The 17,190-nt window shown below is 35.2% G+C and overlaps 1 protein-coding gene across 1 annotated transcript; it reads right to left on the bottom strand.

Annotated features, from left to right (window-relative positions):
- Positions 1–6,336, bottom strand: LOC134848956 (calcium/calmodulin-dependent protein kinase type IV-like). Its single transcript, XM_063866473.1, has 5 exons — positions 6,151–6,336; positions 5,117–5,192; positions 4,227–4,350; positions 826–984; positions 1–466 (listed from the first exon to the last, which is right to left on the bottom strand). The coding sequence occupies exons 1-5, from the start codon at positions 6,164–6,166 to the stop codon at positions 392–394; spliced, it is 450 nt and encodes a 149-aa protein (XP_063722543.1). The 5' UTR covers positions 6,167–6,336; the 3' UTR covers positions 1–391.
- Positions 6,337–17,190: the final 10,854 nt, after the last annotated feature.

Below are 17,190 nucleotides of genomic sequence, written 5' to 3'. Positions count from 1 at the left end.
TTCAAAAGAAGATTGTAGGGATCAAAATTTAAATCTAATAAATGAAACAATCAATCGGAAAATTACAAATGTACAATTCTGTTAAATTTATTCAATGATTTACAAATTAAACTGAGGAAAATTAGTTTAGCCTGAAGTTTGCGCTTAAACAGAGGACTCAAAATCAAAAATAAAAAAGACAAAAATGGGACGCAATTTGCTCCGCATAACTTCTTGTCGCTGTAAATGGCACAAGGCTGGCAGTTCCAGGACAAATTTTGGGCTTCCGAAGTGATAAAATTGAGGATATGTGAATAAGAGGGATGAATTTTTATTAGTTGTGACGTGAGATTCCACTGATATGTACAGCTTGAGTGAGTGTCGTTGACATTTGTTGTTTCAGCCGAAGAAACTAGGCGCTGCCATTGCGGAGGTGATGATTTCCGAACTTGAAAGCATTCACGACAGCGATGGCGTTCATCGGAGTCTGAAAAAAAGTCGTCAAGAAAGAAGGAATTTGAAGCTCGTTAAACAAAAAGATCTATAGACTGAGTTAAGGACAGAACGTTTCGATTACGGTTTGAAATCGATTTTCTGAAGAAAAAATTTTCGGAAATCTTTGCTGAATAACGTTTTTTTAAAAAGCAAAATGTAGAAAAAATTATTACACCATACTAAGCGAACCGCTAATTATAATAAGGTTTAATCAATGGCACTTAACACACAAATCAAGTTTTTCTCAGCACAAAGCGATACGCTCAAAAACAGCGGGAATTACGCGGTCATTCAGATACAAAATGGATCAGCCATTTTCGAGATCATAAATCGTGAATTATTAGAGCTTACTTTTAATCTGCGTTTGGAGTTGAATAGACGTAGTTTGTTTGTAACGTCATGCAGCTCCTTGGTGGACTTCGTCTCGCCCACTATCCAGGGGTGATTCACAGCTGCGTTCACAGACAGTCTCTTGGCCGGATCCACAACTAACATCTTACGCACTAAATCCTACAAACAAAATACTCGATGCTGCAAACCTTGAAGAAATGCCCGAAAAAAATCACCCATTTTTCCAAACACAAATAATTAGTGATCCAAATATCGAAAAATCGAGTTTTCATGCTACGCAAAAGAAGACACTAAAATAAAAGTGGTACGCGGTTGGGTGAGATAATATAATGAAGCCCTTTTAGTCGTGATCAAACTGCTACAAAAATTTTTCAGGAAAGTTTCCCTAGCGTCGAGATAAACTGCCTCTATTTCTTTCAATTTTTTGTTCTAACCAACGATTACTAATTACCAAGCATATTTCGCATATTAAATCATAGCTGCCGGAGTGTTCATCATGACGAAGCCCAAGGACGATTATTTCGAACAATAGTTTACTCAAGTTAGTTTCTATAAAATTTACAGAGGATTTATTATTTATTAGACAAGGCAGCAAAAACAAAGGCTGGGGCCAAAAAAGCCAAGAAAAGCCTAAGGCTTGGGGGAAAAAATTTAATTCTGGCTGCAAAAAAGGTCCATTCGAGTAAAAAAAATAATCAAACACAATTTGATTACTCAAATATGGTATCACTAGAACGGTCTAAATGATCCTTGAAAGCATATTTTACTTTAATAAAAAATACCTATCAGAATGCCTTCAAACCAACATTCTATACTAAGATAGAACGCAAATTTTCAAACAATTCCATTCCCTTGACTAATGAAATGATTGACTAGCTACTCCGTCCTGCAATAAACAGTCCGATATAAAACAGTCCCATACAAAACAGTAAACAAAAACAGTCCAATCGATCGAATGAAAATTATTCCAGAGCTGATAAGAATATATCTCTCGGTTTAAAAAACATTTTGGTTCTAAAGAAAACGGATGATAATAGGTAAATAACAACAGCGTCCACTCATTAAATGCATGATTCGGAAAACAAAAGAACACAAACTTTAAAATGGACTTTTTTTAATCAAGTCAAAAACAGACATGTAGCTTAAATTGTTTCATTTGCGAACACTTGGCACCAATCAATCACAACAATAACCATTTACTATCTATGAAAATTAAACTAATTTACAAAAACTGAAAATTTTTAAATGGTATTCTTATATTAAACGCCGAACACTTTCGGATAACTTCCTTTCCTGGTGCTGCACAAGAAGCAGCTGCAATGGACGTGTGCGTATGAAAGATGAATTTGTTGAGATTGTTACAGATAACTGCCACTTACCCAATTGGCTGATATCGAAACACGTAAGCTCAGAAAAACGCAAAGATCGAGCAGCAGTTTCAAATGTAACAACACGGTAGACTTTTTTTGAGCCTTGCTTGACATGAACCGAACAACAGCTCTTCATTCACCAAGAACTAGCTGTAAATAGAGCTCATCGCGAAAAAAAGAACTAGATTCACTGACTGAATTACTCACGATGAGGAGCAGTGCTAGGCTAGACATACACTATCACATGGTCGGTTGTGCGTTTTAAAACTTTCGACTGCTATCCTTAGGTGAACTACCAATTTTGTAAACAACACATTTCGGTTGAAGGATGCCTTTATACCCTTTCTTTACGCTCTGCTTTCGGATAAAAATGGTTCATAGTATTGTCGCTTCCGTTAAAGTTGAGCCCCAACGACACTTTACCACTGTTTTTAAGTCGCTCTGTGAAACTCAAAAACTGCTATCCATTAGAGCGGTCAAAAAGAGTTTCTTTCACAGAGTCTGGCTTTAAATTTCTGAGCTTATTCGAATACTTCTCTCAAAAGCATTTCTTCACCTAGAAGACGTCCCCGCTGTGTTACAGCTTTTTCAGGGTACAGCATTTGAAGAAAGCCAATGGACCTTAAATTATTTCGAGGACAGAAGTATTGGTATTTCGAGGACAGAAGTATTGGAAGCAGCCGAAATTTGACAAAGAGCAGATTTGACAAAGAGTTGCTAACAATGAGTGAAAAACAATCAACCCCTCATCAACAAAATTTTCCCAAAGTCATCAAAGACGAACAAAAATACGAATATATATTTTTTAAATGTGCAGAGGACAAAAAGTAGCCAGACTCAAAAAATTCAAATATCATTAACTCGACCAAATCTTAATCACTATGACTCAATCATTTGAACCCAGTGAAAATATTAAATTATAACTTACGTTCATTTTGTTTTCAATCTTTGAACTTATTCTTCATTGCCACACAAAAAAGAACAAATCTCCGAGCTCAATCATTTTCCTTGATTTTTTCAATCTGACTTTTCAAAAATACATCACCTTGAAGCACTTTGAATTACACGAAACTTCTGGATATGAAACTTTGATTAAATTAACCTAATAAAACTTCGCAAACACTAGCGAGTTCATGCAAAAAAAGCAGCTCTATGAAGTGAAAAAAGTAAAAACAAACATCGAATCATGAAATTTGGCTAAGTCTCGACATCGATCTGCGACCTAGAATATATGAGTCTCACACACTAGCCACGCATGCGTTAAAAAATCACAAATGCTTCCCACAAAGCAGAGAACAGATGCTATGAAATTTCCAATGCTACAGATCGTGATTAAAGAAAAATTGCCGCCAAATAACTGCAAACTTCCAATGAACACTTCTTTTAGCGAGTTAAGTTGAAAAAAAAAGGTTTATACTAATAGTACGCTCTAAAGCTGGCTAGTGTAAACAGCAAAAAAAATATATGAGCGTGACCAATTTTTGAGACTTTTTCCAAAATGAAATTTGAAAAAAAACCTGACCTAAATACAGAGGTGGAACTGTCTGGGTCAGGGCCTAGTTTTTGTTATTTACATATCTTTCGAGCCATTTTCGGCCCTATGCCTAATCAGTAGGACAAATTTTATTTTGTAAAACTTTGCTATCAAGCTGCACAAAACGGGTATACCGCGGGAATCAATCCTACGACCTCTCGATTACTAGCAAGCAAAATGAATTTGCTGATTGATAGTTGGAAAAAATTGTAATGTTTTTTTTTCAGAAATTCTTTTTTTTTCAGAAAAAAAAATTTTCAGGCTATACAGAAAAATTTCGGGCTGAGTCGAGCCGGTTTTTTTGTCGTTAATTTCTTGGGGCTGCCTCATTGTTAACAACTGGTTTGGGCCCCGAGACTTTGTCTCTACTCCACCTCTGCCTAAATAAAGGTTTTGAATTGGTTTTTTGACAAAAATCAAATACACTTGACCTAAATAAGTAAAATTCACCTCGTAAATTTACATTTACAAAAACATGATACGTGGTTCTTTAGTACCTTAGCAGATTCTGAAATTTCGTCCCACTCGGGAGCATGGAACTCATAGGCGCCATTGAGGATCTTCTTGAACATCACTTTGTCATCGTCCGATTCGTCACTGAACGGCTCATAGCCACACAATCTGCAACACCAACAAAACAGTTTGTCACAAGCTTTCTGGTCGACTTTTTCAAAATTTGTTTCGGAATCTATTGCTGTATGATACCACTTTTTCATGCGGCCTCAAACGCAAAAACACTTCATCATTGTCAATAAAGACATCAGAAGATATGAACGATGGATGAACAGATATGATTTATTTCCAACATTACAGCGAGCGGCAAATGAATGTTATCAACCGAGCAAAGGTATCCACGCGTTCAAAAAACCGTTGAATTAGAGTTCTAGACAATTAAAGGTGCCGAACTCTGTTTTACAAAATTGGCAACAAACTTTATATTTGTTGACTTTTAAAATTAAAAATTAAAAGTGGGGGGACCTCCCCTCTTCAGGAATTTGACCCCTGCCGACCCAAATCCTAGATCCGCCCCTGTTTCTATCGTTTATCGTCATCAGTGTCCCGGACGCAAATCTAACATTTGTTATAAAAATTCTTGCCAATTTTCAAGTTCTCAGCATAGTTATTCAGAATGTTCGGGACTCTCTGATATCAACGGGATTGGAACTAACTAGGCTTGAGTTATTCTCATTGTCTGTAAAACGTGAACTGTCTGGGCACCTTTTCGGAAGGTTTTGACTGATTTTCGGCATACTTGACATTTTTCAGTCAAAACTTCCAGTAAAGGTACCCAGAACGTTCACTTTTGACATATTACGAGAATAAATTACGCCTACTTAGTTTCATTTATGTCAAAGATTTTTTGCCAAGGCCAATTAGTTGAACTTACAAGATGTAGAGAATGACTCCCGCTGACCATACGTCTATCTTCTCGTCATAGCCGACACTACACAGGATCTCGGGAGCTAAGCAAAACAAAAAATATATAAAACATTAATAGCCGCTTGCTACAAACCACATAACTTTACCAAAAATTTAGGTGATAATTTTAGGTTAGAAATCTTTATGGTCCGGCGGCGAGCGTTAAATACCAATAAAAACGAAATAGGTCTGACAATTGAAAATTAGTCTGCAATCCGATTTTTTTATATTAGTTTTTCTCGGCACAGGGACAACTTTTTTGATCTTTCGGGAACCTAGTAACGGCCAATGGGGCTTTAAGAGGATACCACACTACCCCTGTGAGCTCTCTTTGAGGTAATTAAAATCCGTCAGGAAAAACACCGTTCTCCATATTTTCCTTCCATCTCACGAAGAAGTCGGAACAAAATCCAAGACATTTGACCTTTCTGCAATCAATTGTAGTTTCAATTCATTCAATTGTTGATTCTATCTTTTTAACCACAGCCAGCTTAGTTTTCGGATTTATTATGATTAAAAATCTTATCAAGATTAAATTGCATCGTTTCACTTTTGCCACCTTGCTTCTACAGCTCAATATCGCTATTTTGCACATGAAGTCAATTTAAAAGCATTACTAACCAATTTACCAAATATATTACAGATATCACCATACCTATCGAAAACAGTTAATTAAAACAAAATTTATTGGAAAGTACAAAAATTATGTAAAGCGATCTCTACCTTAGATATCCAAGACTAGCATTTGCCTTCAATCAACGAATGCAAGCATCAAATAAGTGTTACTAACAAAAGTTTTAATTTACAAAACAATTATTATCCATTTTTAGCTCAAAAATGATTTTTAATACCAGGCATAGACACGATTAAGAATGATGCAATATGGGATAATTAATTAAAAATGACAAGGCATATGAACTTAATAAACGTAATGAAAGAAAATAGATTGACTGTTGACTGCTGGGCATGATGATTAGGAGAGAGAGGCGGAGGAGGACTTACTTTTGGTGAGAAACATTCATACTGACATTGGGATATCTAGTACAAAAGGAAAAGTCACATTCAATGACATTAGCTAAATCCAAATAGCTTTCCATTAACTTCTGCTTCAAACATTACCCTAAAAGTGCTCCAGTGAAATAAAAAAGAATATCTCTAATCTTACATCCACTTGCTATCCCTATAGTTTTAATTTTTACCACTTTATTTTTTAAGACTTCGCAGCTTCATATTAGGAAAAAAAAGAGTTTAAAGAGTTTTTCGATGTAGCCAAGTTTTTCAACTCAAACATAATGCTTACCGCAGTATCCCGGGGTTCCACAGATGGTGTACATTTTATGCGAGCCTTCTTTCATAATTGTTCCGAGCCCGAAATCAGCTAAAGCAAACAAATAAAAAAACCGCTAACAGAGCTGAGACCATTACAATTGTCGAGCTATTTAGTAAAATGTTTTCACTTTTATTCAATACAACTATTCATTTTAAGTTACCAGCTTAAATACAAACGTATAAAGTAAAATCCCATAATGTTCTGACTGCCCTCTTATATTGATCAGAAGCTTTTTGATTGACATTTTTTTAATGTTCGAATAAAAAAATAGAAAATTTGACTATTTTTTCAAACTTTTATCCCGACACATGCTATGTTTGTTCAGTACAAAGTGGAAAATTTTGCGTCCACTTACTTATTATTAAGAGCAAATTGCCTGCCCTAGTTCAATTCCGAAGAACTCAATTTTCCGCTGACAGGACAAAATATATCGCGCTCTAACCATCCCAATTTGAATTATAGTCGTTAAAATAGTCCCAAATTCAAAATATTAAAACTTAGTTGACCACACTTTAATCATTACTAGGCAAAAATCTATTTTTAATTTTCAGCCCTCGGCATCAATATCTTTCAGACCATAGCCACTCGAAGATTGGAAAAGAGTAATGGACGCAAGTAAACATAAAACAAGACTGCTCGTATCAGGGCGAAGCCCTGAATGTTCCGGCTGCCTTTTAAGGTTTATGGAGCAGCAGTAATAACATAAAAAATTAAAAGAAATAAAATGAAATGAAAATTTTTTTTTCTAAAATTTGAAATTTTTTTATGAAAATCATCCCCCCACACGCCATATAAAGTACAAAAAGATAGATTTCGTTCCTTGTAACAAATCAATTATGGCACATAAGCTTCGTTCAACCAATTTAGAACGATTTAGAAGACGGATTAAATCTCCGCTTACGCGTTAATAGCGCGAATTATCGCGCGTTAATTGTCCCAAATTGGTCAAAATTGCCAAAATGGCAATCTTTAAACCCTCATAACTTTACGAAAAATGATCACAGGTGAAATATCTTTTCAAATTTAGGCTCAGGATAACAATACCTTTTGAATGATAAAAAAAAATTCCATCAAAAATGGCTAGTTAAAAAGTCGAAATTTGTCTGAAGAAAAAAAAACCCACCCCGAGCACAAATATTCCGTTACTTTCGTATCGAAAGTCGGAACAAAAAACACTGACATTGTTGAAAAAATCTCAACTTTCGAATTTTTAAGCTCTTTGAATTTCTAGAAAGATTTATGATTGGCGCTTTTTTGATTAGATTAACCCAGCTTGTGAAAACTGATACAACAGGTAAAGTTTTATTCCACTGAGAATCTGAAAAATTAAATTCCACTTTCGAAACTAGAAATCGTTCACGAATTTTTGCGCCATTTCTACATTCGTATTTGAAGAGAGCTTTTTACGTCACTTTCACAAGATGAAAATCAATTGAACCCAAAAAGTGCATATACAACTAAGAGCATTCATCAATGCATCAATATGTATGAATGCACATCTGTAGTTATTAGAGACTTCTTAGACTTTTTACTGGAAAAAAAAGCAAAAAAAATCAGCATGACCTATATAAGAGTCTTCACTACGTTCATTACTCTTAGTAATGAGCACAAATATTCAGTTACATTTCTTCGAAATTCGGAATAAGAACAGACAATACGGCAAACTTACCAATTTTCAAAGGCGATTCTTCAGACTCGTTTTCATACAGAAGGTTCTCCGGCTTCAAGTCTCTGTGCACAATTCCTTTGTCATGTATATGCTGAAATTAAACCAAAAATTTAATTCGAGATGAAAACACGTTTAGGATTCAGCAGAGAGTGAAAATTGCATTTACAGAGGGTACATATCATTGATGCGTTTCTTAGAAAACTTGAACGCAATTCTTTTTTAATAGAAGGCACAAAAAACAAGAAGACACTTTTCGTAGATTTGACATTTTACGCTATTGTAGGCATCGCAAAATTTTTTTATTCAATCTTCTAATTCCAAAATGTCATTTCAAACACAGAAGTCAAGCTGCACTAAGCAAACAATTAAGCAATAACCGGAGAAAAGGGTTAAGGAATCAAGAAAAAAATAGATACGCCTTAAATGAAAGCAAAACCAACAGACAGTTGGAAAAGAGTCAATGAACGAAAGGAAACAGAAAGAAAACTGACTTATTTTGTAAAAAAAAATTTAAATTTCAAGGTAAAAAATATATGGCCTTACAGCTTCTTGAATTTCAAGAACAATTTTTGATTGAGAGCTTTTTGATAAAATGACTCAATTTGAGAAAACTGGATCGCTGGGAGGGAAACCTGAAAAATAACAAATAAACATCCACGCACGAAATTGGAATTCGAACACGTCTTTCGTGACTTGTACACTTTTGCTGTTCTATAATGGAGTTTGTCTTCCTTTTAAGAAAGGAAATGAACTTGTTTTAAAAATTCAAATTGGAAACTGCAAAAAAAGAGCGTGAACATAATTTAAGACTTTTCCGGGAAAAAAAAACAAAAATCATCACGACCTATATAAAGGTCTTCATTACGTTCATCGACTTTTAATGAGCCCGGAAAAGTACCTTGTAGCAGTGGGTTTCTATCTAGCTACCAACCGCTTCCCAGTAAATCATTTACACGAGACCACTAAGGTCTAACTATAATTATTTACCAATTTGATAGCAAATGTAAATGTAGTGGAACATTCTGTGCTACTTGCACAGCAACCGATTACCTTTTTAAAAATCAGGTCTGTCTCGAGAAGTGGGATAATATTGAAGATTTTACACCAGCATTTATATCATGCAGGCTTTCAACAGAACTAACCTGAAGACCGAGAAGAACCTCCTTGATGCATTCGGCCGCGTCATGCTCAGAGTAGCACGTCTTCTCCACAATTCTAAAAGATAGCTATAGCTACAAAAATCGGCTTTGCAGAACAATAATAATGAGCCCTTGGCTACTTATTTTTTATTAGTGGTAACAAAAATGTTAGCAAACTTGGGCGATACTGAATGTCTTAATCATAAAATGGTGCTTTTTATGTTGATTAGATTTAATTATATTGATTTTGGTCCGAGAACTCTCGGGGAATGGAAAGAAACTATGGGAAAGTTTTCAAGCTAAAATTGATTACCCTGGATAAATCTCGGAGATATCAAAAGTGGCATCAATTAAAGCACTTTGAGTAGTGATTCATATTTAATAAATTTAGCCAACAGTCAGTTGGAAGACTATCAACAAGTTACTCGCCGATAAAATATCATAATCAAAGCTTTTTGCTTTCAGAATCTTATACACAGAGATGAAGCAGAGATTCGCACCTTTTGCGATGCTCTATAAAAAAAAGAATGGCAGAGGTAATCAAAAGTCACCAGTCAAAACGCAATAAACCACCCAAAATTTTCGTACGTCTCAGAAAACTCAAAATTTCGAAATTTTATGTCATCTCCGAAGCACACAAAAATACTTTGACCGATTTTGTTTCTCAAACAACAGAATAAACGGCAACCAAAACAATATAACAAAATTAAACCGATTAAATCTAAAAATCCTTCTATGTGAAACACACAAAACTATGAAACAGTTACCTGCAATATTATAAATATTGAAATATGGTATTCTTCAATTTTTAAACAAGCTAACATAACACAAAAAGTGCGTGCTGATGAAACTAAGCGGAAAATTTAGGCCGATACACCATAGAGCGAAATTTGATTTTAGAAAGCAAAATTTAAGGAGAAACTTTTGGATTTTTCGAAAATATTTTAGCGATATTTCAAAAAATCCATGTGACTTTACCTTGAACCTAGTAACAACAAAGTTTGTCACATCTTAACACAATTAAGACACTAAGTGGCTAGACACCAAATACAAAGCAAAAGACAAAAAATGAACAAAAAGCCATGCAGATAAAGAAATATATTTTCCCGTTCTTTCGTTACTTATAGAAACGTTTCGTAATTAATAAACAAAAACCAAACAAATTTACACCGCTCAAAATTGAGTTTCGAAAACTGTATAGAACGTAAGAAACACAAAAAATAACAAGAAAAATAGCGATTAACAAGAATCCTTGACATTTTCAAACGTTGAAAAACAAAGCATATAATTAATGTTTATTTCTGAGCGCTTTCGCACATTGTGTGCATCATCAGAGAAACTATCATCTGAATAGGTCGTCATTATTGCGAAAAAGTTAACAAAAAACAAAAAAGCAAAACAACTGCACTAGTATATGATTAAATACAAATCTCGCCGATATAAACCGGAACAAAGACTATTTTCTCTTTTGAAAACAATTAAAGCAAAATTTTAAGGAAAGATTATGAGTTTTCCGTTTAATTTTTTCTGATCTGAAAGCAATTGGAGATTTCTAAACCCGAGCCTATTCCTTAAAAACGTTACCGTTGCCAGTAATATAGGCTACACAGCATTTAATCCGACATAGAAAAACAGTTGACAAAAAAACTGATTATAAGACTATATTAAGTAAATTGTACATACACCATGATTTCGATTGCCTTCACCAAAAAAGATACGATGATTAAACCATTCCACAAAATAAACAGCGAGTAAACTTTTGACAAAAAAACAAATTATTGAAAAAAACTGATACTTTTTAAAGAGCGTTCGGTTAGTTGAACTTAAGCTTTTCCAAAAATATTGTCCAATTTGAATCAGTTTAATTTTGATAAAATTGACTAAAATTAATAGAAAAAAAAACATTAAGTAAACAAGCCGAGAAACGAAAGGTCGACATCCAATTAGATGAAAATGAGCCAAAACTTTTTGGAAGAAAAATCTTATTTTCAAGAAATTGCATGTACCGCATACAGAACAAAAACAAAGCCCTACATATGCCATGACACTTGTAAGATGCATGTTATACACGAGTTAGTTACCATTTCTAATTACTTCCTTTAAATTGGCCATTCTGAAAGCAAAATTAGTAACTGGTTGCAATACCATGACAAGGAATACGATAGACACCAGGGGAGGAGCTAGGATTTTTGCCGAGCGGAAAGAATTTTTAAAAATCGAAAATTTTGTCGACCTTTTTAGGCCGACCAGATTGATTTTCCGAACTCTTCCTTCCAAATCATTCTAAAGACCCCATTTGGACCAAATTTCATATGCTGCTGGCAAATTTTTTCTCATTTGAATTTTTATGAAATTGATGAGCATGTCATTGCAGCCTGCACTTGAACGTAACTGCAGCAGTATTTTGTAAACAATGTTGTTTACGTGGAAAACTCTAGTAAAAATAGCCAAAAAATTTTCAGTTTACAAAATGAACAGGTCATGACTGGAATCCCGTCACGACTGACTCCCGAGCTTTGTCGTCTGCGGCATGGGTATTACAGTAACTTCGAAGAAAGCTGATACTTGACAATCGGGCTGCGAGAACTAATACGACAAAAAAGACCGACGCTAGTCCGAAAAGGAACAAAAACTCTTGTTTGCAGAAAAACGGCCGAGATCGAACAACAAACCTTTGCCGTCTGAAGCAGGTGAGTTCCCTTTGGTGGATATTCAATTGACTGTCATATCTTGAAGCCGAAATTACATCAGAATAAAGTGAATTACACCAGAATCACGTAATAATTGCATAACAACAGTGGCAATGTTTTTATGTTGTATAATAATTTTAATTTTCGGCTTCTTGACATGGTTATCTGATTTCCGACTTGTTGGCCATCCACCGTTCCCTCTAAACCAGATGCTCCAGATGGTTGATTGAATTTGAATTTATATAAAGCAAGTAAAACACGTGTAAAATTTTCACGCGCAAATTCTGCGAACAAAGATTTTTACGGGGAAAAGTCTAGTACCCGGTTGCAACACCCTGGCTAATCGCAAGAGTAGACAAATATTGGAAAAAATTAACAAATCTTTTTTTTTTAAAAAAACATTTTTCGATCGGAAGGTTATTTGCTGTTTGCGCAGCAACCGTCTATCCTTGTCACTTTTTAAACTGAATAGGCATACCTATTTCAGCTGAAAATGATTACAAGCATCATCTCAAAAGTTATACTGATTTCACACACTTCGCAAAAATAACGTACCTATCAAAGAGCTCTCCTCCTGATGCGTACTCTAGTAGCAATGCAGCTGCGTCCTCAAACTCCACTATTTGGTACAGCTTTATCTTAACAAACAACTCAACTATTTACCGCAAAAAATACAGCATCGTGAGATTGAGAAATACTCATGACATTGGGGAACGGAAAAGATTTAAACGTCCACTGTTCCGTTTTTATAGTTAGTATTTTTTTTGAGAAATAAATATTGTCTCGTCCTATCAACCAAAAAATTTATTTCAAAGACTTACGACGTTCTGGTGATTGACAGTTAGCAGAATGTCCTTTTCCCGCTTGAAGTTGTCTTTGGATGCCTGAAATACCCAAGTGCTTAGAAACCATCATGGGCAATTAAAGAGTTCTGTTGTTCAAACACAGACTGTGACAATCTTATTAACATAGCCAACAGACAGTTGGAAAAGAGTGATTAAACGCAATTAGACAGAAAAACAATGACTTGTTTTTTTGAAAGCATCTCAACTTCCAAATTTCAGAGAAACCAATAGATGCCTTTAAAGCTCTATGATTTTCTAGAACAATTGATGATTGACACTTTTTCGATAAAATTAAACCAATTTGATAAAACTGGATCAATAGGTAAATTTTTTATTTCACTGGGAAATCTGAAGACTAAATTCGATTTTCGAAACTAGAAATCTATCACGTTTCTCGTGGCCTTTTAACTTTTGGTGTTCGATAGTGGAGTTTGCCTTCCTTTTAACAAGAATGACCTTAAAAAGAAATCAGAAAACAAACCGCGAAAAAGTAAATTTGAGCCTGAACAAATTAAGACTTCCTGAAAAAACAAAAAATGAAATCATTCGTACCTTTATAAGAGTCTGAACTACTACGTTCATCGACTCTTTATCAGCAAAATGCAAAAAGTAAAAGTTACGATGTCTATGACACCAAAGCATCAAGGGTAAGTAATTTAGCACCCGCAAACTTTATCATTGAGGGAGTTAGAAAAACCGTAATATTTTTAGTTCAAATAATGACAGTATTCGTGTTAGTTGGTAACCGCCTCAGAAATTAGTGACCGCAATCAGAAACGAACCGGAATTAAAGGGTCTTCCTGAAACACAATGAAAAGCTCAATACTTCCTAAACAACCACTAGACGCACCTACATTGATTACAAAGGAAAGAAAAGGCAGCACCTGATTAATGTTTTGAATCACTTTCAAAGCATATGTTCTGTTGAGTGCCGCATCTCTGGCCTTGTAGACAACGGCACTGGCGCCCCTTAAAATAAAAAGGACGAATGTCATCATTGCTTTACATTAATGGAACGGCAATTGAAGCTATCAATTTCATTGCCTTCGATAAACTTAAAATGAACTGATCCAAACAACCAATCCAATCGCCTAAATAAACCCGAAGATAACGTCATCTCCTGATTTACTGCACCAAATAGAGTAGACTTCAAAATTGTTTAAAAAAATTGATGTATGCGTGATTTTGCTGAGTAATGTAACCCGATACCTTTTCTAAAAACAAAACTCTGTTAATTTTGCTATTTGCACGAACGATGCCAAATTTCTTCTGAAGGGGGTATTTGGTACATAAACGGTCATAAATAAGATATTTTTAAAGATGCGTAGAAAAATGGGCTATGGAAAGAGATCTTACTTTCCGAGTTCCTCCACAATAGTGATGCCAGGAAGAATGTTCGGCAGAATGTCTTTGATGAATCGATCGCCCATGCTGTCCCAGTAGTCAACTAACCTACATTAACTCTCTGAAAACCACATCATTCACACAACACATACTTAACGTCATAATCTCGAGCACTAAAGAATGCCAACTAAAACATTCATTTAGAAAAAACTTAGCTTTAAATCGTTTAATATGGGCTTCGTTTTCTTTGTAAACGTTATTCCGTTCTGATACATAGTTCACTTTAACTACAACAAACTCATTTCAACTTTTTTGCAACTCTATACTGCGACACTTAGTCCGGTTTACTCCAGTAAAAAAAAAAAACTTTGCAATATATTAGTCAATTACACAAAAAATTTAATTTAGATCACTTTAAAGAATCCGTTAAGAATATGACGCTTATCGGTTCCAAAATTAAAATATTTTTTGATGAGTAGTACCAGTACCTAAGTTTGTACCAATTAGAGTCGAACGAAATGTGCACAAAAAGTTATTTGGAGATGTCCATGCCAGCGTTTACAGTCATTAAATTCAACTTTCGTTTAATACACCTCCGGGCTAAAGATAGTTGCATAATAAGCACAAAATGTGTATCTCTGAAACAAAATATTCATGGGTTCCTAAAAATCCAACAAATTTTATTAAACTTCAAAATAGATGAGATCCGTTGTTTCTACTTTTTATTTTCCTGCGAGCCAAAAGTCGGCATTGTCTTTTGAGCCGTTTTCGAACCAATCCATTGTATCGTTTCCGGAGGAGAGATAGTTAACAATATTGCTCTTCTTGGAATAGAACGGAGCAAAATTGGCATCTTTGACACTGCAGCCGAGAACTGGGCAGCCTTGCTCGGAACTGTAACAAGCACTCTTGTCGGAGCTGCTCTTAGCAAGCCACAAGCTCAAATCCTCTGTTTCCATTCTTGCCTTAGGGGGCAAGGGTCGCTTAGACGAAGACATGAGCCACTCGTTGTATCTGTTCAAACATCGTGAGTCGTCCGCCAGACACTCGTCAAAGTTGGAACACATCTCGTTCGCCTCACAGAAGTTCGACACTGAGCTGCATCGGCTAGTCGCACAGTCAGATAGTGCACTGTAAGAGTTCGCAGTGGGTATTGTTGATCGTTTAGTACTAGCCGGCACTGCTAGCCATTGTCTCCAGTCCGACGAAGGCGAATTACAGCGCGTGGCTGGTTCCTCTGTCAGAAAGCATTTCTGCAAACACCACAAAATAAGAAACCTTTAAACACAGATGCAAAGAGGAGCTTCCATCGCTTTGCGAACCAGAGAGAAATAGATATCACAGAAACTGTGATCATGAAAAAACTGCATACGTCTTTTATAAGTTCTTAAAAACTTAGAAGTTAGATCGATACAAGCATACCAAAATGAGAACAAACTAAACCCAGTTTGAAGGAACTTAAGAAAAATTACACAATACTATCTATAATATACGCAGTTTGATGCGAAAACAAAAAAGACGAAACAATTTCAAATGAAAGACAGTGTTCAATTTTTCACTATTTAGCCTCAAGTTATCAGCTACTTCGAATTCGCTCTAGAATCTGAAACTGCAGTTTGACCAGATCTTTAACTATTCCACCCTTTTTGCATGTACAACTTTTACATAGGCTTAACAATTGAATTATTTCTTTACAGGGGTGGCAATTCGTTACTAGGTACCCTAGGGGGGGATAGTTAAAGAGATCCGTTTGGCATCCTCATAAACTGAAAGCAAAAGCAAAATGCGCGTGCTTTTAAAATACCAACTGCGCATCTACCGGAAAAAGGCAAACAATTAGACAGATATTTTTTTCTTTAAAATTTCCGTGAGACTATTTTGACAGAGATGAAAGAAAACACCGTCGGATATAAAACAATTAACTGGAAATTCTATATTTTTGCACAATAATATAATTTTTTTAGAAACGTTTTTACCAAATAAGCATTAATTGTGGTACCTGATTTTGCGTGGAAAAAAACTATAAAACACCCGAATACAAAGACCCTCCTCAATTTTTAAATGGTCGGAACATAAAAGATGAGTACTTAGTTCTTTGAATTGTTCCCTAAGAATCAAACGATATCCTAAGCATAGGTAAATTAAACCTTTCGTAATTCCATCATATTCTGAACATTAAAATTCAACTATGTAAATTCAAATTCAACTAACGAGTTGCTCATTCAACAAAGTTGCTTTCATTTAACACCAAAAACGCTGAATTTTTCCAACAGTTTCAGAGCTGCTGGTAAACAAAAAAAAAAACGTTTCAAAATGCCTGCTTTGGTCCTTTTAGCAAGGTTTTGACCAAAATGTCTTTTTTACGACGCATGCTCTCCCTCCCTCAAGGTTGAATTGTTGGCGCTGAAAGTGGTATCGTAATTTACTTCCAATGCGGGACCCTTTGGGGAGTAAAATGATCGAATTCTTGAGCCGAAAGAGGTGAGCATCCCCTTCTGGGCGTTTAGCTGGACAAGTTTTTTTGACAAGGTGCAATGCCGAAATTAGCTTTTATGATGATGATTTTTGGTTCTAACAGTTCGAGCTTCTTAATTTGGGGTTTGAAGCAGGATAAGTTATAGCGCCTTAATTACAGCATATTATACCTGCATTTGTTTCTTTAAATGTGGAGTATATTACCAGTGGTATATTTAAAACTCAAGTCGAACCTTACTGTTGATAGTTTATTTCGTGCTTAAAAACAGCAAGAGCTGTTCACCTTAACATAGCGCATGAATTGATGCCAATTTTTTAAAAATGCCAGCCTGATTTTTTAGCATTGGACAAGTTTTAGGGTGCTAAATAACTAGTTGTTTCATGTAACAAGCCTCCTTAAACAATGCTCTAGAATTGACGTGCTTAAGCATAGGATACTGCATCAACAATTGAATGCAAAATGCAGTACCATATAACTGATAGGCCTTGAGTGCAGACAAGCTAATTTGTCGTGGACTCCAAAACAGTCTTCTAAATTATTCCATAGTGG

The sequence above is a fragment of the Symsagittifera roscoffensis genome, chromosome 1 (assembly GCF_963678635.1).
Source record: "Symsagittifera roscoffensis chromosome 1, txSymRosc1.1, whole genome shotgun sequence".
Taxonomy (NCBI): Eukaryota; Metazoa; Xenacoelomorpha; order Acoela; family Convolutidae; genus Symsagittifera; species Symsagittifera roscoffensis.
Note: the sequence above shows the minus strand (reverse complement) of the source record. Positions and strands in the feature narration are given on the sequence as shown.

Excerpts from the sequence above, each read along its gene's own strand:
- LOC134848956 (XM_063866473.1), bottom strand. Across the intron at positions 4,351-5,116 it reads GGAGTCATTCTCTACATCTT|ATTGTGTGGCTATGAGCCGT; the intron begins GTAAGTTCAACT and ends TTGGTGTTGCAG. Across the intron at positions 985-4,226 it reads AAATTTCAGAATCTGCTAAG|GATTTAGTGCGTAAGATGTT; the intron begins GTACTAAAGAAC and ends TTTTGTTTGTAG.